Source organism: Hippopotamus amphibius, chromosome 16, assembly GCF_030028045.1.
Source record: "Hippopotamus amphibius kiboko isolate mHipAmp2 chromosome 16, mHipAmp2.hap2, whole genome shotgun sequence".
Lineage (NCBI taxonomy): Eukaryota > Metazoa > Chordata > Mammalia > Artiodactyla > Hippopotamidae > Hippopotamus > Hippopotamus amphibius.
The window spans coordinates 58401028-58424786 of NC_080201.1; the positions used below are offsets into that span (position 1 = coordinate 58401028).

General features: G+C 48.6%; 2 protein-coding genes and 4 non-coding genes across 11 annotated transcripts; all 6 read left to right on the plus strand.

The window, feature by feature from the left end:
* Positions 1-2495: 2495 nt before the first annotated feature.
* On the plus strand, positions 2496-12686 carry FLT3LG (fms related receptor tyrosine kinase 3 ligand). Of its 6 annotated transcripts, none has more exons than XM_057713388.1 (8): positions 2496-4321; positions 4638-4704; positions 5362-5472; positions 5730-5783; positions 5984-6127; positions 6673-6757; positions 9871-10037; positions 12466-12686. In XM_057713388.1, exons 2-8 carry the CDS (start codon positions 4672-4674, stop codon positions 12604-12606), a joined length of 735 nt encoding a protein of 244 aa, XP_057569371.1. In that variant the 5' UTR covers positions 2496-4321; positions 4638-4671; the 3' UTR covers positions 12607-12686. The 6 variants fall into 6 exon arrangements, with proteins under 6 accessions (XP_057569371.1, XP_057569370.1, XP_057569372.1 ...); XM_057713387.1 differs by having other exon boundaries at positions 2500-4321; positions 6619-6757; XM_057713389.1 differs by lacking the exon at positions 2496-4321 and having other exon boundaries at positions 4688-4726; positions 6619-6757.
* Positions 12687-13652: 966 nt separating this feature from the next.
* Positions 13653-17568, plus strand: RPL13A (ribosomal protein L13a). Its single transcript, XM_057713110.1, has 8 exons — positions 13653-13735; positions 15438-15510; positions 15907-15972; positions 16176-16277; positions 16476-16561; positions 16742-16801; positions 17129-17251; positions 17455-17568. The coding sequence occupies exons 1-8, from the start codon at positions 13721-13723 to the stop codon at positions 17539-17541; spliced, it is 612 nt and encodes a 203-aa protein (XP_057569093.1). The 5' UTR covers positions 13653-13720; the 3' UTR covers positions 17542-17568.
* Positions 15566-15649, plus strand: LOC130839467 (small nucleolar RNA Z195/SNORD33/SNORD32 family). Its single transcript, XR_009049857.1, has one exon. It is a non-coding gene; the product is annotated as a small nucleolar RNA Z195/SNORD33/SNORD32 family (small nucleolar RNA).
* LOC130839466 (small nucleolar RNA Z195/SNORD33/SNORD32 family) lies at positions 16317-16400 on the plus strand. The gene has a single exon (XR_009049856.1). It is a non-coding gene; the product is annotated as a small nucleolar RNA Z195/SNORD33/SNORD32 family (small nucleolar RNA).
* On the plus strand, positions 16602-16671 carry LOC130839469 (small nucleolar RNA SNORD34). The gene has a single exon (XR_009049859.1). It is a non-coding gene; the product is annotated as a small nucleolar RNA SNORD34 (small nucleolar RNA).
* Positions 16879-16965, plus strand: LOC130839475 (small nucleolar RNA SNORD35). The gene has a single exon (XR_009049862.1). It is a non-coding gene; the product is annotated as a small nucleolar RNA SNORD35 (small nucleolar RNA).
* Positions 17569-23759: the final 6191 nt, after the last annotated feature.

Consider the following 23759-nt stretch of genomic DNA (forward strand, 5'->3'; position numbering starts at 1 on the left):
CAGGCTCCCCATTGTGGTGGCCTCTCTTGTTGCGGAGCATGGGCTCTAGGTGCGCAGGCTTCAGTATTGTGGCACGTGGGCTCAGTAGTTGTGGCTCTTGGGCTCTAGAGTGCGGGCTCAGTAGTTGTGGCGCATGGGCTTAGTTGCTCCACGGCATGTGGGATCTTCCTGGTCGAGGGATCGAACCCGTGTCCCCTGCATTGGCAGGTGGATTCTTAACCACTGCACCACCAGGGAAGTCACAATTCCTGGGTTTTTAACAGTCAGCTCCCACAAGCCACTCCAGCATACCACTGTTTGAGGATTCTTTTTGATGGAAGGAACCCACTCACACTAGCTTAGGATAAAAGGACATTTTATGGAAGGCTACAGAGATATGGAAAATAGGGCAAGACACACAGCCGGGTACCCCAGGTCCTGAGAACCCAAATACAAGCAGAAGCTGCCTTCAGGTCCAGTCTATGTGGGTCACGTGATCTCTTGGGTCTTGTATCTGCCTGTCTACTTCATTCCAACTCCTTCTAGCCATGTGGCTTTAGGAAAGCTTCTTAACCATTCTAAGCCTCGGTTTTCCCATCTGTAAATTGGGGCTAATAGTTCCAACCTCATTGGGTAGATTCTGTGATGGGTACACAAAACGTGCTGTTAATTAGAGGTCGATTTTGTCCTGGGGCAAATGAGGGTGGACAACCTCCTGTCGGTATTTGACTGAAGCTGGGCAGAATAGATCACCTCTCCTAGGATCTGGACGTTTGGACAGGAAAGACACAAGAACATCTTGGAGGAAAGTCCCTGGAAGGCTCTATTTCCTCTGCGGTTTGATAACTTCCTCCCAGATTCCATAGGCTGCCTCAGTGACCTTCCTATTAGTCCTGTTGCTTTAACCAGCCAAAGCCAGCTACAGCTGGTCTCTATACCCCCAGCCCAGACCACAGAGGACACTCAGTGCCACATCCACAGGAGAAGAAATGGATTGACCAGCCCCAGGGCAGGTGTCCACCTCTGGTCCAATCATCTCTGGCCAAGTGGCAGGAGCTCCTCGTTAAGGCAGCCATCCACTCAGTCAACAAAAATTGGTTGAGTGCCTGCTGTGAGTGGGGCACTGTTGTAGGTGCTGGGGATGGCCATGCACAAGACAGAACTTAGCCCTGTGTAGCGGATAAGAGGTGTATTCTTTTCCTGCCAGTGCTGTAACAGTGACCACAAAGTTAGTGGCTTAAATGAAACAATGCAGATGTATTATCTTACAACTCTGGAGGTCAAAAGTAAGGAATGGGTCTCCCTGAGCTAAAATCAAGGTATCAGCAGGGGCTGGGAGTTTGTCCCAAGGGCACTAGGGAGCCATAGAGGGTCTGTGAGCAGAGGAGAGGTAGGCTTAGCTCTAGTTGAAAGACACACAGATGTAACCTAAGGTGACAGGTACAGTACTATAGTGGTAGTAGAAGCTCAGGGCACTCTGGCGGTCTGAAGAAGACACCTTTCCCAACTTGAGTGTGTGTGTGTGTGTGTGTGTGTGTCAATGTATAACCTGAAGGCGAGAGAGATGGCAGGAATCTTCCCAAGGCAGGTGCCATCTTCACTGAGTTTTTTTCCCCCCAGCCTTATTGGGGTATGATTGACAGTTAAAAATTGTATATATTTTGGTTCTCCAATGTGATTTCTTAAGATGTGCAACGTGATTTAATGTACACATGCACTGTGAAATGATTATACCACAGTCAAGTTAACTAACACATCTGTCACCTCACATAATTACCTTTTGTGGTGAGAACACTTAAGATCCAACTCTCAGCCACGTCTAAGTACACAGTACAGTCTTGTTAAGTAGAGTCACTGTGCCGTGCATTAGATCCTCGGAACTAAAAGTTTGTATTTTGTGACCACCGTCTCTCTATTGCCCTCACCTCTCAGCTGCTGGCAACCACCACTTTACTCTCTGGTTGTATCAATTCGACTTTTCTAGATTCCCTATATGTGACACCATACCGTATTTGTCTTTGACTAATTTCACTTAGCATCATGTCCTCCAGGTTTATCCATGTTGCTGCAAATGGCAGGTTTTCCTTCTTTTTGTGGCCGAATAATATTCCATTGTGTGTATATACCACATCTTCTTTATCCATTAGCCAATGGACACTTTTTTTTAGTTTTGGTCCGAGCTGCATGGCTTGCAGGATCTTAATTCCTGGACCAGGGACTGAACCCGTGCCTTTGGCATTTGAAAGAGTGGAGTCCTAACCACTGCACAGCCAGGGAATTCCCTCTATTTGTTATTTTCTTAAGGATCTTCACACCTTTTTCCATAGCGGCTGTACCAGTTTACTTTCCTCCGCACACTCCCCAACACTTGTCTTTTTGATAACAGCCATCCTAACAGGTGTGTGAGGTGCTATCTCATTGAAGTTCTGATTTGCATTTCCCTGGTGATTAGTGATTGCATTGAGTCCTGAAGGACAATGAGAATCTAATTAGGTTAGAAAAGTGGGAGTGGGGTGTGGGGGTCGGGGGAGAGCCTCTCTGGCAGAGGAGACAGCATGTGCAAAGGTCCGGAGTTAAGAAACAGCTTTGAGGGAACTAGTGGTTTTAGGAATGGTCCTCAAAAGATAATGTCCTGACCTCTGGAACCTATGAACCTATGAATGTGACCTTATTTGGAAAAAGTCCTAGCAGATGTAATTAAGTTAAAGATCTCAGGATAAGATATCCTGGGTTACCCAAGTGGAACCTACATCTAAATACAAGCTTCCTTATAAGAGACAAAAGAGAAGACAGTGAGAAGAGGAAAAAGCCGTGTGAAGAGGGAGACAGCAAGTGAACTCAATTTCTACCCTCCCTCCCCTTCCCCGGAGGCTGGAGGTGAGAGGTCCACAAGTTGGGGGACATCCTGTACCTCAAAGCCCCAACCCTCTAATCACGTGACTGGTCTTTCTGGTCCCGACCAGCCCCCATCCTGGGTCACCTCATTAATGTAAACTCAGGTGTGGTCAGGGAGCTCCCCCCCAGCCCGTGAATAACAAAGACGTGCCTATCGCATACCTGGAAGTTCCAAGGACTTAGAGGTTGTCACCCAGGAAACAGAGCCAGAGACCAGATGTATTCTCCAACATACAATAGCAATGCACAAGGAGCCCGGGGCCCACTTGTTCATTTAACAAATATTGACCAGGCACCTGCTAGGAGCCAGGCACAGTTCTAGGTGCTGGAGATCCAGCAGGATAAACAGACACTCACCGCGGTCCTACAGGAGCTGATGTCCTAATGGGAACAACTGGCAATACAGAAGATAAGTAAACTGCAGTGATGAGTCAGAAGGTGGAAAGAGCCAAGCAGAGATGAGTGGGAGTGCTGGGAGGGGGTGCAACTTGAAAAAGGGTGGTTGGGGAAGGCTTTGCCTTGTGAATTTGAGCAAAGACCTGGTTAAGATCAGGTTGAGCCATGTGCGTATCTGGGAGGAGGGCATTCCAGGCTGAGGGAACAGCCAGTGCAAAGGCCCTGGGGCAGGAGTGTGCCTGCCTTAGGCCAGCAGTGGCTGGATTTGAGCAAGGGGGGAGGAGAGGGCAGACAGGGGACAGGGCCAGATCCTGCAGGTCTGTCTAGGCCACAGTGAGGACTTGGACTTGTGTGGCAGGTGCGGGGGGCAGCGTTAGAGCAGAGGACAGACGTGAGGGGACTTAGGTCTTCACAGGCTTCCTCTGGCTGCATATAGAGAACAGACTGTGGCAGGTGAGGGCTGAGGCAGGGAGGCTGGTGAGGTGAGTAGGTAACAGTGATATTCAGGTGGGTTATGGTGGTGGCAGTGGGGGTGATGAGACGTGGTCGGATTCTGGATACATTTTGATGGTCAGCCAACAAATTTGCTGACGGACTGCACTGTCAGTAGGCAGTGAGAGGCAGACAGAATCACAAGCCCCCTCCAAGGCTTTGAGCCTGAACACCTGGAAGGATGGAGCTGTTACTTACCTTGATGTGGAAGGTGACTGGGGGTGGGGGGTGGGGTTCAAGGCAGAGATGAAGGGTTCAGGGTGACTTCCTCCTTGCCCTGGGTGCATTAGCTCTAGCTGGAGGCGGATCCACGTTGGAGCCCCAGCTCCCCGTTCACTGTGACCCACCCCCGGCGATCAACCCAACCTCAGCCCGCTAGAGCGCGAGTCCCGCTGAGCAGCCCTCCGCGGCGTCAGCTGCAGCCTACCACCACCAGGTGGCGCCCCTTGCACCAGCCCGATCCACCCCAGCTCATCTTCCCCCCCAAAATTTCCTTTCACTTTCGATCTCTGGCTGTCACCCGGCGTGGCCCCTTCCACACCCAGCTGGGGCAAGCCTGGTGCGTGAGGAGAAATGGGCTCCGGGTCCCCGAAGGGCGGGGCCGGGTCCCCCTCTTGGGGCTGAGCGGAGAGGGGTTGGGGTCGGGTTCCTGCGTCCCCCGCCTGGGGAGGGTTGCGGCACCGGACGTCGGGGTTCTTAGAAGGGGAGATGAGGAGTTTTCACCGTAACTGTGCTTCACGCAGGAAGCCCTATAGAGTAGGAGGCGGAAACTTAGCCACATCAAGGGACCGAGGGAGGGGCGGGGAGGTGAAGGGGCGGGCAAGGAAGGGGCTGGGGTGTGGGGGTCCGAGACTCGCTCTTCTGTCCCTTCCAAGATCCGGCCACAGGCATGAGGGGCCCCCGGCCGAAATGATAGTGCTGGCGCCAGCCTGGAGCCCAACTGTGCGTATCCCTGGGGGTTCAGGTGGGGGAAAGGCGGAGCGGTGTCAAGATGGGCAGAGCTGAGAGGGGAGATGGACAGAGTTGGGGTGGACAGGGGTGGGGGGAGATAGACAGGGGCCAAAGGAGATGGACGGGGTGGGGAGAGATAGACAGGGGTTGGGGAGATGGACAGAGTTAGGGTGGAAAGGGTCGGGGGAGTTGGGGAGGGGTGGAGGGAGATGGACAGGGGTGGGGGAGATGGACAGGGGTGGGGGGAAGAAACAGGGCGGTGGGTACAAATGGGGAAGATAGGGCCCAGAGCTAGGGAGAAACAGGAGAGATGAGCATGAAAGGGCAGAGGGTTGGACAGAGGTGAGAAAATCCTGGGCAGAGGTGAACAGAAGTGGAGAGAGATGGGCGAAGTTGGGGAGATGGGGGGCAAGACAGATGGGGCAGAGGAGAATGAAAACTGGTCAGTACCGGACCAGAGACAGAGAGAGATACAGGAAAGATGGTCAGAGATGGGCACACAGGAGCCAAGGGGAGGAGGGGCTGAGAAGTGGAAGAGCTGGAAAGGAGAAAGGGGGGAGAGAGAGAAGGGGGCTGGAGGGGGCAGCCTCGACAGGCAAAGGGGGCATGTGTGGAGCCAATGGAGCCCCCACCCCGCGCTGCCCTCAGACCTCCCTGCTCCTGCTGCTGCTGCTCTTCCCCGGCCTCCGTGGGACCCCAGACTGCTCCTTCCGCCACAGCCCCATCTCCTCCACCTTTGCCAGCACCATCAGCAAGCTGGTGAGTGTCCCTGCTCCCAGTCTGAGGCTGAAGTTCTGTCTTTGGGTCTGAGTTCCCCCTGTCTAGGTCTCTCTGGCTCCCTGTTCCCCAATTCTGGGACCCCCTCCCTCCCATCCCCAGCCCCTTTCTCTCTGGGTCCCTGAATCCTTTCTGGGCCCCTGTCCTCCCTTTCTGGGTCCCTGCCCCCTTCTCTCTGGGTCCCGATAGTTCTGTTTCTTCCTGTCTGCAGCCAGGCCTGATCCCATTTTATCCCACAGTCTGACTACCTGCTTCAAGATTACCCAGTCACTGTTGCCTCCAACCTGCAGGACGTGAGTCACAGATGGGGGGGCCTGGGATGGAAGTGGGAAGGAGAGATTCAAGATTCACCCCCCCCTTAGGGGGCCAGACTAGTGTGCCTACCCGGCCTCCTCCTCCCCGGGACCCAGGAGTCCCAGCCCCCAGTGCCAGCAGTCTAAGCCCCCAGCCCCCTCCACCCACGGGACCCAGAGCCTGGATGGTCTCTCCCCAGGACGAGCTCTGCGGGGCATTCTGGCGTCTGGTGCTGGCCCAGCGCTGGATGGGACGGCTCAAGACCGTGGCTGGGTCCCAGATGGAGAAGCTGCTGGAGGCTGTCAACACCGAGATACACTTTGTCACCTCATGTGCCTTCCAGGTCAGCCCTGAACTTGGGGAACAATTGAGGGGAGCGTGGGGAACAACTGAGGGGAGTGTGACGCTCTCCTGAGGACTGGAAGGTCTGCTAGGCCTTACTGGAGATTTCCTCTGACCGGAGCAACCTGAGGGAGGTGGAGCTGGAGCCCCCGTCCTGCTGGGGACACCTGATGCTGGGAAGTGACGCTTCTTTAAGTACTGGAGGATGTCCAGGGGTCTGGGCTCAGTGCACCAATTCTAAGTTTCTCAGGCCCTGTTGAAGGATGTTGCTAAGGGGTTCTTACCCCTAGAAACCAGGAGAAGGAGGGGATCTAAACTCACTCTTGATCCGGGTCTGACTGGGCCCCCGTTGCTAGGCATTGCTAAGGATGCTTCCCCCTAGCAACCAGGGGGAGCAAGGGTCCAAATTCTCTGTGAGACCCAGGCCTTGCCCTTGATCTGAGGTGAAGCTGGGGGTGATGCCGTGGTGACGTCTCCCTCCCCTGCCCCCAGCCCTTCCCCAGCTGTCTTCGCTTCGTCCAGGCCAACATCTCCCACCTCCTGCAGGACACTTCCCAGCAGCTGGTGGCCTTGAAGCCCTGGATCACTCGCCGGAATTTCTCCAGGTGCCTGGCACTGCAGTGTCAGCCAGGTAAAGGCTCCTAGCGCCCCTTAGTGCACCGCCCCACCCCCTTCCTCTCCCACCTTCACAGCCCCTCACCCCTTTCACTCAGGGCTCCCCAGACCCCACCATGCTCCTATGGGCTGTGTGACTTTGGGCGTGTCATCCCCCCCGGGCCTCAGTTTACCCTTGAGAAGGGAATAACCATCCCCGCTTGTTTCTCTGAGGCAGCTCTAGCGCATAGAAATAGAATGAAAGTCACACGTCTGAGTGTCAATTTTCTTGTAGCCATGTCTGAAAAAAGTTAAAAAGAAGAAAAGGGGTAAATTCACTTATTTTTCAGGATTCTTAATATTTGTGTTTTTTTAAAACTTTTTTACATTGGGATAATTACAGATTCACAGGAAAGGGACAAAGGAACTGTACAGGGAGGTCCTGGACATCCTTCTCCCAGCCTCCTCCCTGGTACATTTTGCTTGGTAACATTAATTATAGCACAATATCAAAACCAAGAAATTGACATGGGTGCAATCCACAGAGTTTATTCAGAGTTTACCAGTTATATATGCACGGGTGCATGGGTGTGTGTATTAGTTTGCTATAGCTGCTATAACAAAGTACCACCAACCAGGTGATTTAAGCAGCACAGTACAAGTTTATCATCTTACAGTCGGGAAATTGAGGTGTCATCAGGACTGGCTTCTTCTGAGGGCTGTGTGGGAAGGCTCTGTTTCAGGTCTCTCTCCTAGGCTTGTAGATGGCCACTTTCATGTTCACATGGCACTGTCCCCCTGTGCATATCTCCGTGTCTAGATTTCCCCTTCTTGTAAGGGTACCAGTCATATTGGATTAGGGCCACCATTAACAACCTCACTTTAACCTGATCACCTCTTTGAAGACCCGATCTCTGATCTCCAAATAAGGTCACATTCTGAGGTACGGGGGTTAGGATTTCATCATATGAATTTTATTTTTATTTTATTTTTTTAATTTATTTTTAAATTTTATTTTATTTTGGCTGCAACTCATGTTTTATAGGATCTTAGTTCCCCAACCAAGGATCAAACCCAGGCCTTTGGCAGTGAAAGCACAGAATCCTAACCACTGTACTGCCAGGGAATTCCGTCATCATGTGAATTCTGTGGGATACAATTCAACCCCTAAGAGAGAGACAGAGAGAATGTGTGTGTGTGTGTGTGTGTGTAATTTTATCACACATGTAGCTTTGTGTAACCATGTGAGTTTGTGTAACTTGATCCCTATCCTAAAACTCCCATCCCTAACCCTTGTCAACCAGTGATCTGTTCTCTATAATGATGTTATTGAATTTCTCATAATTTTATAACTTGTAAAATAATTATTTAAATCAAAAATTTTACTAACTCAATATCTTTTATTTAACCCAATATACTTTTTTAGAAGCTTAGGTTTCTTTTTTTTAAATTGTATTTATTTCTTTTTATTTTTTGGCTGCATCAGGTCTTAGTTGCGGCTCAGGGACTTCTCTCTAGTTGTGGCATATGAGCCCTTAGTTCCCCGACCAGGGATCGAACCTGCGTCCCCTGCATCGCAGGATGGATTCTTTACCACTGGACCACCAGGGAAGTCCCTTATTAAGGTTTTCTTTGCTGCCAAGTATATAATCAGTTATGTAACTGAACATTGTTCTGAGGAAAAGAATTTTTTTGTTGATGTTGTTACGATCAGAGTTGAATCAGTGTGTATACATTCTGTCAACCTTATTGTGGTAGTATTTAGAGTCTTTCTGTCCTTGTTATATTTGTCTACCAGATCTGTCAAGTTCTGAGAGGGATGGTTAAAAACCTCCCACTCGAATTCCATTTTTCTCAATTCCATTTTCCCTGCATTTCCATTTAGTCATTTTTATCTATCTATCTATCTATCTATCTATCTTTTTATTTATTTATCTTATTCTTTTTGGTCGCTCTGTGTGGCTTGTGGGATCCTAGTTCCCTGACCAGGGATTGAACCCACGCCCTCGGCAGTGAGAGCCACTGGGCCACCCAGGAATTCCCCATTTAGTCATTTATATTGAACTTTGTTTGTCGTTTGTATTTACATGTATCACTAATCATTAATTCAACTGAGTTTCATCAACCATCTCCCTGGTGCCTGGCACTGGAGATACAGAACAAGATCAAGTCCGTGTCCATGGGAGGCTGACTGCTCATCAGGGAGACAGACAATAAACATGTAAACATATAATAAAACAGGAAAGTATCTGAGCGTCACGAGCCCCATGCAGGCAAATTAAAGCAGGGTGATGGAATCGTGGGCTGAGGTGGTTGGCTGGAAAGTCACTGAAAGTTGCAAACAAAGGAAGAGCCAGTGCAAAGGCCCTGAGGCAGAAACCTACCTACCTGTTTAAGGAATCATGAGGTGGCCCCAGTGGCTGAGGCCAAGTAAGCAAGGGGGAGAAGGTGGAGGGTGAGGGTACAAAGGGAACAAAGGAGGCCAGATAGAGTGGGGCCTTGGGAGCCATCATAGCTTCACACATTGTATCTTTCATTGTTTATTATCTGTCCATTCATTCACTTGGATATTTAATTTATGTAAATTGAACTATTATTTAGTGAGCACTAAGCAGTAGGTTCCGGCAATAAGGCTCCTGTCAGCCTTGTGGAGCACATAGACTATTGGGGGAAAGAAGACAAATAAACAAATCAACACATAAGCACTGGACACATTTGTCTGATTATAAAATAAAATGCAGGGAATTCCTTGGAGGTCCAGTGGTTAGGACTCTGCACTTCCACTGTCAGGGGCCAGGGTTCAATCTCTAGTTGGGGAACTAAGATCCTACAAGCCTTGTGATGCAGTCAAAAAAAAGATACATTTGAAATAAAAAGTTATTAGTGACTTTAAAAAATAAATATAGAATGCAACCTTGCTATGTGCAAGACACTGTTCTAAGCACTTTCTGTATATTCACTCATTTAATCTTCATGACAACCTTATGAAGTCGGTATAATAATTACCCCCATTTTATGGATGAGGCAACTGAGGCCGAGAGACGTGAGCAGCCCCCCGGAGGTCACACAGCCAGCACCGGGCAGGCCTTTTTTTTTCCTTCCCTGGTCTGGCCCTTCTTCTCAGTCATCCTGCCTCCTCTCTCTTGGCAGACTCCCCCACCCTGCTGCCCCCAGGGAGTGCTGGGGCCTTGGGGGCCACATCCCCGCCGGCCCCTCAGGCCCCTCTTCTGCTCCTCTTGCTGCTGCTGCTGCTGCTGCCTGTGGCCCTCCTGCTGCTGGCCACTGCCTGGTGCCTGCACTGGCGAAGGAGCAGACGGGTGAGCCAGCAGGGTGCGCAGAGGGGGTGAGGGCCGAGGGGGTGGCTGGAGGCAGCTGATCCCATGGGGGCCGCGGTACTCTGCCCCTCTGGTCCCCAGGATGCCCTGCTCCTGCGGCTCCTGGAGGACTGACTCCTCATCAAGCTGAGGACCCCGGACTTGGTATTGGTAGGGGTGGCATGGGGTGGGGCATGGGAGGGCTGTGAGCAGGGAAGGGGTGGCTCAGCTCCGGATGGAAGCAGACCCCTCTGGGGCCGTGGAGTGGGGCAGACTGCAACAGACAAACTGAAGGCCAAAGAGGAGGCTGTGTGAGGGTCCAGGGAGAGAGGACAACGCCTGAGCTGGGGCTGGGACAGGACCATGGGGATGGAGAGGAGGGGCTGGGCAGAGTCAGAGGTCAGGGATCAGGAGCTATGGGGCTAGAGACTGACAGGCTTAGTGGGGGGGAGGGGAAGGAAGGGAGGTGGTGTAGGGAGAGGATGCTGGGTCTGGCTCAGTAGGGAACCAGGGGGAAGGACGACGGGAGTTTCAGGAAAGATGGTGAAGCTCATCGGGGACCTGTGGGCATGAGGACACCCCCACCCCCCACCGCCCCAACCCCTGCTGGGGAGGTATTTGGATACAGGAGTCTGCAAGCCAGGAGAGTGCGGCCTCCTGGAGCAGGCAGAGAGCGGCCTCCTGACTGCCTCTGCAGAGTCCTCCAGCTGTGAAAAAGCTCGGAGGCTTCTAGCAACTTTATCCAGCCTAGGGTGGGTGGGGTGAGGGGTTGAAAAATGGCACAGGAATGAACCAAAGGCAAGGCAAGGGAGCTGGGACTTCTCACCTAGGGCAGCAGGAAGGGCAAGGCCTGGAGGAGAACCTGGAAACTGGTGGGCCGGGCTTGCAGGAGGCAGTTGGTGCCCCGAGAGAGGAAGGAGGGGTGGGGCCAGGTTCCCAATGGGCCCAGAGGGATCTAACAGGAAACATTTGGCAGCAATGGCTCACATGTGGAGTGTCTCAGTGTCTCAGGCCTTATGTGGGCGCTTTCTACATATTAACTCAACTGAGAAGCTGGTGCCATTATTATCCCATTTCACAGAGGCGGAAACCAAGGCCCAGAGATGTAAATCATTTGTCAAAAGTCACACAGCTTGTGAGTGACAGAGCCAAGACTTGACTCTGGGCCTTCTGATTCCAGCATCTGTGCCTTTCACTCTTCTGCCTCAGTTTCCTTATGTGTAATAATAATCCTTCTACAGTAGAAGGAGTACAGTAGAGTTGTTGAGAGGTTAAGGGAAGTAACCATGAAAAACCCACTGAGCAATGCTGTGCAAGGAAATAGGATATAAGCCACACATGTGGTTTTAAATTTTCTAGTAATCACATCTTTTTTAAAGTAAAAATAAACAGGTTACTATGAAGAATTTATTTTAGGGAATCCCCTGGTGGTCCAATGTTCAGGACTCTGTGCTTCCACTGCAGGATGCACGGGTTCAATTCTTGGTCAGGGAACTAAGATCTCACAACCCCCATGGCATGGCCAAAAAAAAAGGATATATTTTATTTCACCCTGTGCATCCAAAATGTCATCTCAAGATGTAATCAATACTTTAAAAAAATTTTAATGAGATATTTTTACCTTTTTTTTCATTCCAAGCCTTCAGATTCCAGTGTGTATGCTACACTCACAGCACATCTCAATGCATATGCTAAATTTTTATCAGAAATACTTTATCTGTATTTAGATTCCATGAAATTTAGTTGCATAAATAGATTCATATACTCAAGTTCTTTGAAACTTACAGAAGTTTTCCAATAACTGGATCAAGGATCAGCTTCTAAATTTAATGATTTTTCATTTCAGCATTTGTTTTGGGCAGTACTTTTTATTATAATTTTTTTTGAAGTACAATTTTTTTATTTTTTTGGCCCCACACACCTTGCTGCATGTGGGATCTTAGTTCCCTGACCAGGGACTGAACCCGAGCCCCCTGCAGTGGAAGCGCAGAGTCTTAACCACTGGACCACCAGGGAAGTCCAAGATACAATTTTTAATTGAGAAGTTTTCCTCCTACCCTTGTCCCTGTTCACACCCTGTTTTCCCACGCCACCAATAACCACACTATTAGTTTAAGTTTAAATTAGATAAAATGAAAAACTCAGCTCCTCAGTTTGGCTGGCCACATTTGGAGTGCCCAGTATTCACAGGGGGCTGGTATTGGGGCTTTCTTGGAGAGCGCACATCTAAAACGTTTCTGTCAATGCAGAGCGTCCTCTTGGACAGCAGTGCCCAGAGACATAGTGAGCGCTTACTGTGAATGGACGCTTACTGTGAATGGAGTTGTTTTTGGCATTGCGTCTGTGCCGAGCCCTGAGCTTGGTATTTTCCTCTCCTCTGTCTACGGATCTTCAAACAGCCCAGTGAGTCATCTATCATCCTATTTTACAGAGGAGGATACGGAGGCCCAGAGAGAGGAGTCACCTGCCAGGGGACGCAGAGTCGGAACTTGGAGGAAGTCAGCTAGAAACGGGTCCTTTCCTTGGCCGCACTGCTCCTGTCACTGTCTCCCCAGGATGGAGGCAAAGCTAGCACCCAGAACCGGCCCCGGCCCCACCCTCCCCTCTCTGTACAAAAACTTTGTCCCCGGGAAATTGTATATAAATCATTCTTTTCTACCAGCTCTGGCCAGGCCTGTCTGTGGATGGGACAGGGTGTGTGGATGGGGCAGTTTGGGTTTGGGTCTTGGTTTTTCAGTTAATGCAATGTTTCATTCAATACCTATTTTCTGAGGCCTCCTGGGACCCAGACGTGAGTCAGAACCAGGCCTGCCCTCTCAGGGTTCCTGATCCATGGGCTCCAGAGAGCCCCAGTACAGAATGACACATGCTCTAATGGAGGTAGCATAGGCACTGTGGGAGCCCCGAGGAGGTACGCAGCCAGCCTGAGATATCAGGGAGGCTCTCTAGAGGGAAGGACACAAGCCAGATTTTAGATGGTGGGCGGGGAGGGGACGGCATGGCATCCCCGTCCAGGGGCACCGCCAAAGCGAAGGCTTTGTCCAGGAAGTCCAAAAAGTGAGAAGCTCCTCTGGGGAACACTCAGGCATCTGGAAGTCATTCCTCCATACGTTAGATCTCATGGGGAAGGTTTATCGCCACCTGTTTGACAGGTGGGGACACAGAAGACCACATACGGCCAGGGATTTAGCCAGATCACAGGAAAGCCGGACGGGCATCAGAATCCAGATCTCTAAGCCTAGACTGAGAGCTGAAGGGCGAGCCTGGTTGCCCCCTGCGGGCCACCACATACCCTGCACCGTGACATCGCTTCAGGGTGTAAGCACACTTCTTCAGCCTTCTCGCCCCCGCCCCACTGCAAACGCAGCTGGCAACTTGCGGGAGGATTACCAGCCCCTCAAAAATACGGCAGCAGAGGCTGGACAACCCCGCCCCCGCAGAGCCTCCTCCTACCCCACGTGATCTCGCCCGGCCTAGCCATGGCCGCCTAGGTTCCATTGGAACGATACTGATTGGACAGTCAGAAGAGGACCCGCCTTTCAGTGGGGCATTTTTGCGCACGCGCACGGCAATCTGGCCAATGACAAGACGGAAAGCGGCCGCGTTGCGTCACTTCCTCCGCCCCTGTTTCAAGGGATAAGAAACCCTGCGTGTAGAGTTCCTTCTTTCCCAGGAGGCTGCCGAAGATGGCGGAGGGGCAGGTACAGGCTCCGCGTGGGTCGGGGCAGCGTGGGGCCGGGTGGGGTCCGGACTGGACCGGGGTTGGACCTTTTTTCTTTCGTAAGTGTGCTGTGGAACTTAAGGTCGATAATTGGGCAAGGCAGAAAGCTTCTGAAGTATGAAAAATCCAAAACGGGAATATAACGCCGCCTTTACTCTCTGAGCTGGCTACAATGCGGCATCATTCTTACTTCGAGGGGCAGTGATCGGGGCTTCCAGCACAAGAAGAGTTACTTTAAAACTAGGCCTCATTTATCTTGATCTTGGCGGAATTGGACCCGTGTGGCCGCAGCAGTGGGGAAGCACGCGGAAGGCTGCTGTGCGGCCTGCGGACGTTGAGAAGCCGAGGATTGGCCAAGATGGAGGGAACTTCCGCCGTGCTTTAGGCGCGGGTTGTTTCGGCCTTGTGAGAATGCGCTTCGGGGTTCCCCTGCAGCTGTTGGTGTTTTGCACGAAATTTTTGCAGGGGGTCGAGAGAGTTCCTCCCTAGAGGGCATGCAGGCACGAATTGCTCTTTTTCTCTGCTCTGGGGGCCGATGGAGTCTGCAGGTGCTGGAAACAAGACCGTGATGAAATGTTCCACAGCCCTGGGGCATCTTTTATGTTTAACCAGTTGGAGGCCTTCAAGGAAGGCAGCAGCAGAAACTTACCTCTGACTCTGCCTAGGCTCCTTGTGTAACCTATTAGATGTGAAGGAGGGTGAATGTGATGGGATCTGTGGTTCAGGAAGGATAAACCAAATATAGGGCCAGGCAAGTGTTACGAGTTCTCCGAACATGCGTCCCTGTGTTTACGGCGCCTGGCACAAACGTTGTGCTTTGTGTAATTCCGTTAATTTATTGTGGTGTTCCTGAGGCAGATATTGAAGACTTGGAGGGTTTTGACCAAAGTCACATTGTTAGGAAGTGTGGCTTTAGGTTCTATAGCCTTTTACATCATATTCCAATAATCATAACGTTTAACAAGCACTCGGTAAGAGCTGGTACTTTTACTCTTGACAAGAAGGTAAGGATTAGCGTTTGAGCAGTTCATCCAAGGATGCAAAGCTAATCAATGTCAGAGCTAGGCAGGGCTTTTTTTTTTTTTTTTTTAAAGCTCTTTACTGGAATATAATTGCTTCACACTCTTGTACAAGCTTTTGAGGTACACCAAAGTGAATCAGCTGTATTTATACATATATTCTCATATCCCCTCCCTCCTGGCCAAGGCTTTTACCCCCCTGCCTAGCCTCATCTGCTCTGAACCTCGGGTTTCTTTGCTTTGAAATTCATGCTAGAAAAGTACCTTTGAGATGAGGACAGAATCCAGTTCTTTTGAGATTCTATAGCTTGTGTGCAGGTCACAGATTTTTCTACCTGGATGGTCGGTATGGCCAGTCTTGGTTCAGGTTGTAGCTCATTCTCTTACCATCAAACATAATCTGGCCGTAAGGATTCCTGCTTTTCAAGTAGTTGAGATGTGAGAGATCTTTGGTATGTTATCCAACTCACTGAAATCCTGAGTTGGTCATTTGCTTTCTTGGCATCTATAAAGTGAGCCTCAGGTCCTAGTTCCTGGGTCTGATACTTGGTTAGCAGGCACCCTGGGAGGTTGGTGAAATGAACAAGTAGGGAGGAATGATTGTTTGAGGTGGGGAGTCAAAGCTATGGGTGCCTCTGAGCCCTCTCAATCTATCTCCAACAGGTCCTGGTGCTTGATGGCCGAGGCCATCTCCTGGGCCGCCTGGCGGCCATCGTGGCCAAGCAGGTGCTTCTGGGTAAGTCTGCTTTCTGCCCACAGACACCCACCCCCACGCCCAAGACAGGAGGTCCAAGGTCAGTGATGAGCAGAAATCACCATCTTTCGTTTGAGTCTCACGACCATGAGATCAACCCCATGCACCGCTCTGAGACCTGCCAGCCTCCTCCCTCCCAGGTTGGGGGTTCTGGACTCAAACATTTTCTGTTGGACGAACAATTTGAACTTAAGCATGAGCCTAGCTTTGCTGATTACTGCTCTGTGACTCAGGGCAGGAGACTCCCCTGCCTTCCTTGTGCATTGTGACAGGTTTCAGACAGGGAAGGAGCCTCCTTTCTGGGTCCTCAGCAGTAACTGGGCAGCTGGCTTTTTAACCTTTGCCCTCCTTGACTGTCTCATTTTCCTTTCCTTCAAGGCCGGAAGGTGGTGGTCGTGCGCTGTGAGGGCATCAACATTTCTGGCAATTTCTACAGAAACAAGTGTGAGTTAGGGCCTGGGAAGAGGGCTGGAGGGGGTGGGCCTGTGCGGGGCTCAGGCTTCCCAGGCTCCGAAAGCAGTCCCACCAGCAGTGGGAGGTGCTAGTCTGAGTTCCCAAACAGGCCCTCGGAAGTAAGGTTGTGTGCGTTGGAAGGAGTTACCATCTGGATGGGGACTGAGGCCTCACACACTCTCCCCTCTTCTCAGTGAAGTACCTGGCCTTTCTCCGCAAGCGGATGAATACAAACCCCTCCCGCGGCCCCTATCACTTCCGAGCCCCCAGCCGCATCTTCTGGCGGACAGTGCGAGGTGAGCTGGGCCTAAGGTCCTCGGGGGCTGATGGGGCGGATGGCCAGTGATGAGGACTTCTCCCACTTGTGTTCGAGTTTTCCAACCATGAGATGATCCACATGCACTACCATCTGAGGCCGCCTGCCTGCCTGCCTGGGTGGGGCAGGGGGGTCCTTGCATGCCTCACTGAGCAGGCCTACTGTCCTCTGCCCACAGGCATGCTGCCCCACAAGACCAAGCGAGGCCAGGCTGCTCTGGACCGCCTCAAGGTGTTTGATGGGATCCCGCCACCCTATGACAAGGTGAGCAAGACCCAGCTCCCTCAGTGGCATCTGTGTGTCCAGCGTCTATGATGTTCTGCAATTACCTACATTGTTTGATCCTCATGAAAACAGCACTGGCTGAGATGCCTGCCCCAGCCAGCCTTCTTCCCTGTCTGTCCCTCACTCCAGGTCTCTTAAGCCCTTCTCCTTCTCTAACAGAAAAAGCGGATGGTGGTTCCAGCTGCCCTCAAGGTTGTGCGTCTGAAGCCTACTCGAAAGGTGAGTTCCGGGGTCCACCGAGTGATGCCTTGGGGCTCCCAGGCTTCCTGCAGGGGTGCACTTAGGGCCCTAAGACTGGCAAATGATGGCCTTTTCTCACGATGGTCTGCGGATGCCGCTGTGGGCAGTGCCGATAATGCCAATGGCTCAGCTGATGCCAGGAGGAATAGGGAGCCCTTCTGGGGGTGGCTGTGTCTTGAGCTTTGAGTGTAGGTTTGCTGAAGTTGGATGGCTGAACTGGGATCCTCTAGGACAGGGTGTCAACACCCCTACCCTCGCCTGGCCTTGTTTTCTTAAAGCTTTGTCCCCTGTCCCCCCCACCGGCAGTTTGCCTACTTAGGGCGCCTGGCTCATGAGGTTGGTTGGAAGTACCAGGCAGTAACAGCCACCTTGGAGGAGAAGAGAAAGGAGAAGGCCAAGATGCATTACCGGAAAAAGAAGCAGCTCATGGTGAGGGCGGGGCTGGAGGGGCACCACCTTCCCAGGCAGGACCTGACAGCTGATTACTCTTGACTCAGTCAGGGGTCTTTGTTATGCCCTTAGAAGGCTCTGCCTAAGGCCCAGTATGGGGTGGGGAGTGGAATTGGGTCCCTGGGATTAGGGCAGTCCCGGGGAACAGCCACTAACTACCATCTGTCATCCTGACCCCACAGAGGCTACGGAAGCAGGCTGAAAAGAACATAGAGAAGAAAATTGACAAATTCACAGAGGTCCTCAAGACCCATGGATTCCTAGTCTGAGCCCAATAAAATTGACTGTTTATTCTGCATGCTTGGCCTGGCCTGCCCTTCCTCCATCGCCACCCTAGGATGTGGGGGACCCCCAGGGGCTGCCTTCCAGGTGCCACAGGCAGCCTGGGGCTTAGAAGACTGGGTATAGTAAAGGGGCCTTTTAAGAAAGGCCCTTTTAAAAGCGTAGACAGTTCTAAGGGCTGTGCAGGCATAATTCGCCTGCGACCTATTTTCATTCACAAGAGTTTAGGACATGGAGAGTTGGAACAACCACTGCTGTTGCAGTGTTGGCAGAAGTGAGCAGAAGACCTGAGTGGAAGGGACCCCCACATCACTTCCAGGGAGTCTGTTTATGCTTCCCACATGGTTGGATACTATACTCTGCAGCTGTTAGGATGGGAGAGAATGCTTGGGCAGCACAAGTCTGGGTTTCTGAAAGGTGTTTATGGAAGGGAAGTGCAGCCGAGGGGTCACAGGCATCGCCTTTGTGTCTTCCATATATTTTGTGATCCAAGATTAATAAATTATTTTTTTAAAGAAATTTGGCGTCTTTGCAGTGTGTGTCTGCTATAGAGGCAGGCCCGGGGAGCAAGGCCCTCAGCTGATGGGAGCTTGGAGGTTAAAACTGGCTGTGTTCTTTCCACAGATGATGGATTAGAAACTGCCTTTCATGGAAGAGTTGACCTTTGTAGAGACTGACATGCCAAGGAATTTGCGATGCCTGTGGGATTGGTATTTACAGCCTGTAGAGCCTGTTGTTGCCCAGTTTACATAAAGCTGTCTTTCCTAATTCAGCTGCAAAGTATGGAATTGCCACCATTCTCTAAAACCAGTCCCTCACTGTGGGGCATTTGGGCTCTTCCAGTCTACCATGCCAGGCCATCCTCAATATAAACAGGGAATGTTTTGCAAATGGTAATGTGGCATTAGAGAAAGTGGGATTTTAAAGTTCATGGTGCAGACTTCCTGGGTGGCGCAGTGGTTGGGAGTTTGCCTGCCAGTGCAGGGGATACAGGTTTGATCCCAGCTCTGGGAGGATCCCACATGCTGTAGAGCAACTAGGCCGGTGCACCACAGCTACTGAGCCTGTGCCGCAACTACTGAAGCCCATGCTCCACAATGGGAGAGGCCACCACAATGAGAGGCCCCCGCTTGCAACTAGAGGGCACCTGTGTGCAGCAGCGAAGACCCAACGCAACCAATAGATATTTAAAAAAATAAAGTTCTGTTAGATCTGCCACGGTGAGTCCCTGGAAAGGGTAAGCATTAGGGTACCCAGCCCTGGACAGTCACCCTTGGTCACCTCTTGACACTCATTCAGGTGGGTCCCATCTTAACTGATGAGGGTTATGTTCAGTCCGCCGTGTCAGCCAAGAAGATACCCAGAGGGGTCTGGCTTGACCAAGGTACGCACATCTGTCTTGGGAGGAGAGCTTGATTCATGCTGCCCTTGGGACTGGTGGGCGATACTTGCCAGCTGGTTCGTGGAGCAGATTGTAGCTTCCACACCCTTGCCATTCTATCCTGCTTACTCTCCAAGGTGTCCAAGATACCACAGTGGCTTAAATTTTCTCTCAGGATCATTTCACAAATGGGTGGTGTCCCTATCCCTCCTGGGGCTCCCACTCACCCCCAGAGCTGCCTCCAGAAGCCGTAGAGTTTATTGAACAAGACTGCACGATAAAGCAGCACCATGCTTCATCAAAAGCACCCGCCCTAAAATTTGGCTTAAAAATGGAAAATTTGCCACTTCAAAAGGCACCCACCATTAAGAGGATGAAGACAAGTCAGCTAAGAGAAAGTACTGGCGCATCACCTCTCTTGAGGGACTTGTATGCCAAATATATAGAAAAACTCTTAAGCTCAGTAAGAAGGAGATAGCCAAATAAAACAGACCAAAATTTGAAAACACATTTCACTAGAGAAGATGCATAAATGCCAATAAGCACGAGAAGATGTTCATTCCTCATGAGAGAAAATGCAAATAAAACCTCCAGGCATGACCTTAATCTTCCCTGTGGGACAAACAAAGGAATCAGAACCTCTGGGCCAGCAGCTCCAATTCCATCTTGCCCAACTGCCGATGACCAAAGCACCCAAAGCACCCTCCAGCAGAACGTAGACGTGACAGTCCCAGGTCAGCCTCTTCCTCTGGGCTGTAGCAACCTTGGAGACCCTGGCCCATGGGCGGGGCACAAGGGAAGGTCTTGTTTTAATAGGCATTTAGGTGCTCATGGAGGTGGGGGAGGGGGAGGGACTCCGGGTTCTAGCTTTTGCATTTCTGTTGTGAAATGCTAGTAGATAAATGTCTGAAATCTGGCAGAGACAAGGAAATCTGCCTTCAAGTGGTAATAGCTGGAGGTGGCTGAAGTTTATTATTGGCGCCAAAGCTGTTCAGAAAAGAGGTTTAGAAATAATGAAATTGAACAGAAATGAAAAGAAAAAAAAAATCTGTGTATTACAGAAAGGAAAAGAGAGTTAAAAGATTTACAAATTAGAAAATGAGAGGAAGGCAGAGGACTGGGAAAGATGTGTGTTTGGTCACAATGCAAATGCATTTCCTACTGTGGGTTGTGATCAAAAATGCCTAGAAGCTAAGGACCTAAACATCTCCAAATTGCCCTCACCCCTTCAGAGTGAAGCGGTATTTCTGTTCTTTGCTCTTAGCACCAAAATCTCACCAGCTGCTCTGATCAATTTGCAAAATATAGAGCATTTAAGACACCAGACAGGAAATCACACCTAATCTCACCACCTGGGATGGAAACCACCAGGGCAATGTCATGCATTTCCTTCCAGGCTTTTTTCTAAGTTAACTTCTATACATAGTTTAGCACACATTGTAGACAGCAAGTCTAGGTCCTGATTTTTTTTTTTTAACTAAATATCATAAATCCTTTCCAAGTCATTCAAAAACTCCAGAACTTACTTTTTCTTCAAAAAATAAATTATAAAGCTACTACAAGGTCACTGGGGGAAGACATAGCTGGTTCTAAAATGAAAAGTCCCTCCTCCTTAATGCTACCCCAGAGAAACTGAAACAATTATTAAAAATGTATCATTCATCATTTATATATGGAATCTAAAACATGACACATGAGAACTTTTCTGTGAAACAGAAATAGACTCACAGACACAGAACAAACCTGAGGTTGCCATGTGGGGGTGAGGGGAGGGACAGATTGGGAGTTTGGGATTAGCAGATGCCAATTATTATATATAGGTTGGATAAACAAAGTCCTACCGTATAGCACAGGGAACTATATTCAATATCCTGGGACAAACCATAATGGAAAAGAATATGCAAAAAATGTATACATATGTATAACGGAATCACTTTGCTGTACAGCAGAAATTAACACGTTGTAAATAAACTATAACTTCAATAAAATAAATTTTTAAAAATGTATCATTCAAAATTCACAAAGCTATTAAGTGTAAAAGAAATTTAAATAAACTTTTAAATGATTTTTCATAAGTTCGTAGCATTTACATTTCTGAATTTATTACAATTTAAAAGACACCATATATATTACATATACATATATATGCAACCAGCCTTCTCTGTCTATAAGAGCATTTTTTTGTGTTGATAAAAAGTATTCTAAATATTCACTGTTCAATATGCAAGCCACTAGCCACATGTGGTTACTGAGCCTTTGCAACATGAATAGAATGAGTGAAAATTTGAATTTTAAATATTATTCAATTTAAATTTAAATAACCATATGTAACTAATGGCTGTGTTATTGGACAATGTAGTCTGTAATACCTAAAAAGATAAACCTCAACTATATCACGTAATAAGCTTTTTAAAAAATGCATTAAACAACAAGGACCTACTGTGTAGCACAGGGAACTACATATATCCTGTGATGAATCATAATGGAAAATAATATGAAAAAGAAATATGTATGTGAAAAAATGCAGTCATCCTATAGATTGTCCATAAACATTTGTTGAATAAATGGTCATCCTGTGCCTCTTATTCTGCATTTTGTCCACATACAAATTCAACAGAGGGTAGAATAGTGTGGAAGACACATTGGCAGCTGATGACAGGATGACAGCAATTTCTTCTGCAGAGGGAAACTGGGTGCAGGTGTCCGGGGAGAAGAGTGAGGGAAAGATTCATCTTTCACCACTTACTTTTTGTACTTTTAGAATTTTGTACCATGCGCATGAAATCTCTATTCAGAAATCATCACAGATTTAAAGATGAAGAAATGAAACATGCCTGGCAGTCTTCATTTCCGAATCAGTTGACTTACCTCACATTTATTTATTACGTGCTTGCAGAGTAATCAAGCTATGCCAGGATTTATCTATCTGCATGTAAGTGGACTTTGGTGTATCTAATTCTCCTCCATTCATTCATTTGGGCAGTTGTTGAACAAGGACAAACTGAGCACCTACAATGTGACAGTGGCCAGAAGCCCTAGAGAACAAAGGCAACAAAAATGCCTACCCTCATTTGAGTGGGGAAGAAGAAATAAAGGATAAATAAGAAAGCATCAAAGGGGAGGGGGCAGGAGGAGTTTGCGATGAACATATTCACACCACATAAAATAAGTAAAGGACAAGGTCCTATTGTATAGCACAGGGAACTATACTCAATATTTTGTGATAACTTATAATGGAAAAGAATCTGAAAAAGAATATATATATATATGTATAACTGAATCAGTCTGCTGTACACATGAAACTAACACAACACTGTAAATAAACTATTCTTCAATTTTTAAAAAAAATTGGAAAAAATCAAAAGAATAATATTTTGTGACCTGTGTAGAAGTTTGTTGGGAGCACAGATTTTATGTTCTAAATGCAATGCTCAAAAAAGTCTTTACTAGGGAATCCCCTGGTAGTCCAGTGGTTAGGACTCTGTGCTTTCACTGCCAGGGGAACTAAAGATCATGCAAACTGCAGGATGCAGTCAAAAAAAACCCCGACAACTCATCTTTTCTTCTAGTACATTTATGGTTTAATTCCCCAAGCCCACCTAAATTTTACCTTTACACATCAAAAATTTACTTTGGCATGAAGTAGGACATAGGACTTTATTTTTCTTTTCAGATGGTTGCACACTTGACCTAACACGAAAGTACCAAATATTCTGTATATGCTCCATGGATTTTATTATTTATTTTGATAAGTAAGAAGTGGATTTATTTAGAGAGAAACACACAACACACTCCACAGAGAGAGTGTGGGCCATCTCAGAAGGCGAGGGAGTCCCTATGGATTTTATTTTATTTTTTAAGAACTTTTACTGAGATACAGTTAACAGACAATAAACAACATATTTAGAGTGTACAATTTTGTATTTCAATCTCCCAATTCATTCCCCCTCCAACCCTCCCCGCTTTCCCCACTTGGTGTCCGTATGTTTGTTCTCTACACCTGTGTCTGTATTTCTGCCTTGCATTTCCTCTTTCATAGTTGTTAGCGTTTCCTTAGGTATTGAGGTGTTCCTATATTGGGTGAATATATATTTATAATTATCTCCTCTTCTTGGATTGATTCCTTGATCTTTATGTAATGTCCTTTCTTGTCTCTTGTAATATTTTTTATTTTAAAGTCTACTTTATCTGATATGAGTATTGCTACTGCAGCTTTCTTTTGATTTTCATTTGCATGGAATATCCTTTTCCATCCCCTCACTTTCCGTCTGTATGTGTCCCTAGGTATGAAGTGGGTCTCTTGTAGACAGCATACATATGGGTCTTGTTTTTGTATCCATTCAGCCAGTCTGTGTCTTTTGGTTGGTGCATTTAGTCCATTTACATTCAAGGTAATTATCAATATGTATGTTCCTAATACCATTTTCTTAATTGTTTTGTTTTTGTTTTTGTAAATCCTTTTCTTCTCTTATGTTTCCTGCTTAGAGAAGTTCCTTTAGCGTTTGTTGTAGGGCTGGTTTGGTGGTGCTGAATTCTCTTGGCTGTTGCTTGTCTATAAAGTTTTTGATTTCTCCATCGAATCTGAATGAGATCTTTGCTGGGTATTCTTGGTTGTAGGTTCTTCCCTTTCATCACTTTAAGTATATCATGCCAGTCCCTTCTGGTTTGCAGAGTTTCTGCTGAGAAATCAGCTGCTAACCCTATGGGAGTTCCCTTGTTGCTTTTAATAACATTTCTCTGTCATTAATTTTTGTGTTTGACTACTATATGTCTTGGCATGTTTCTCCTTGGGTTTATCCTGCCTGGGACTCTTTGCACTTCCTG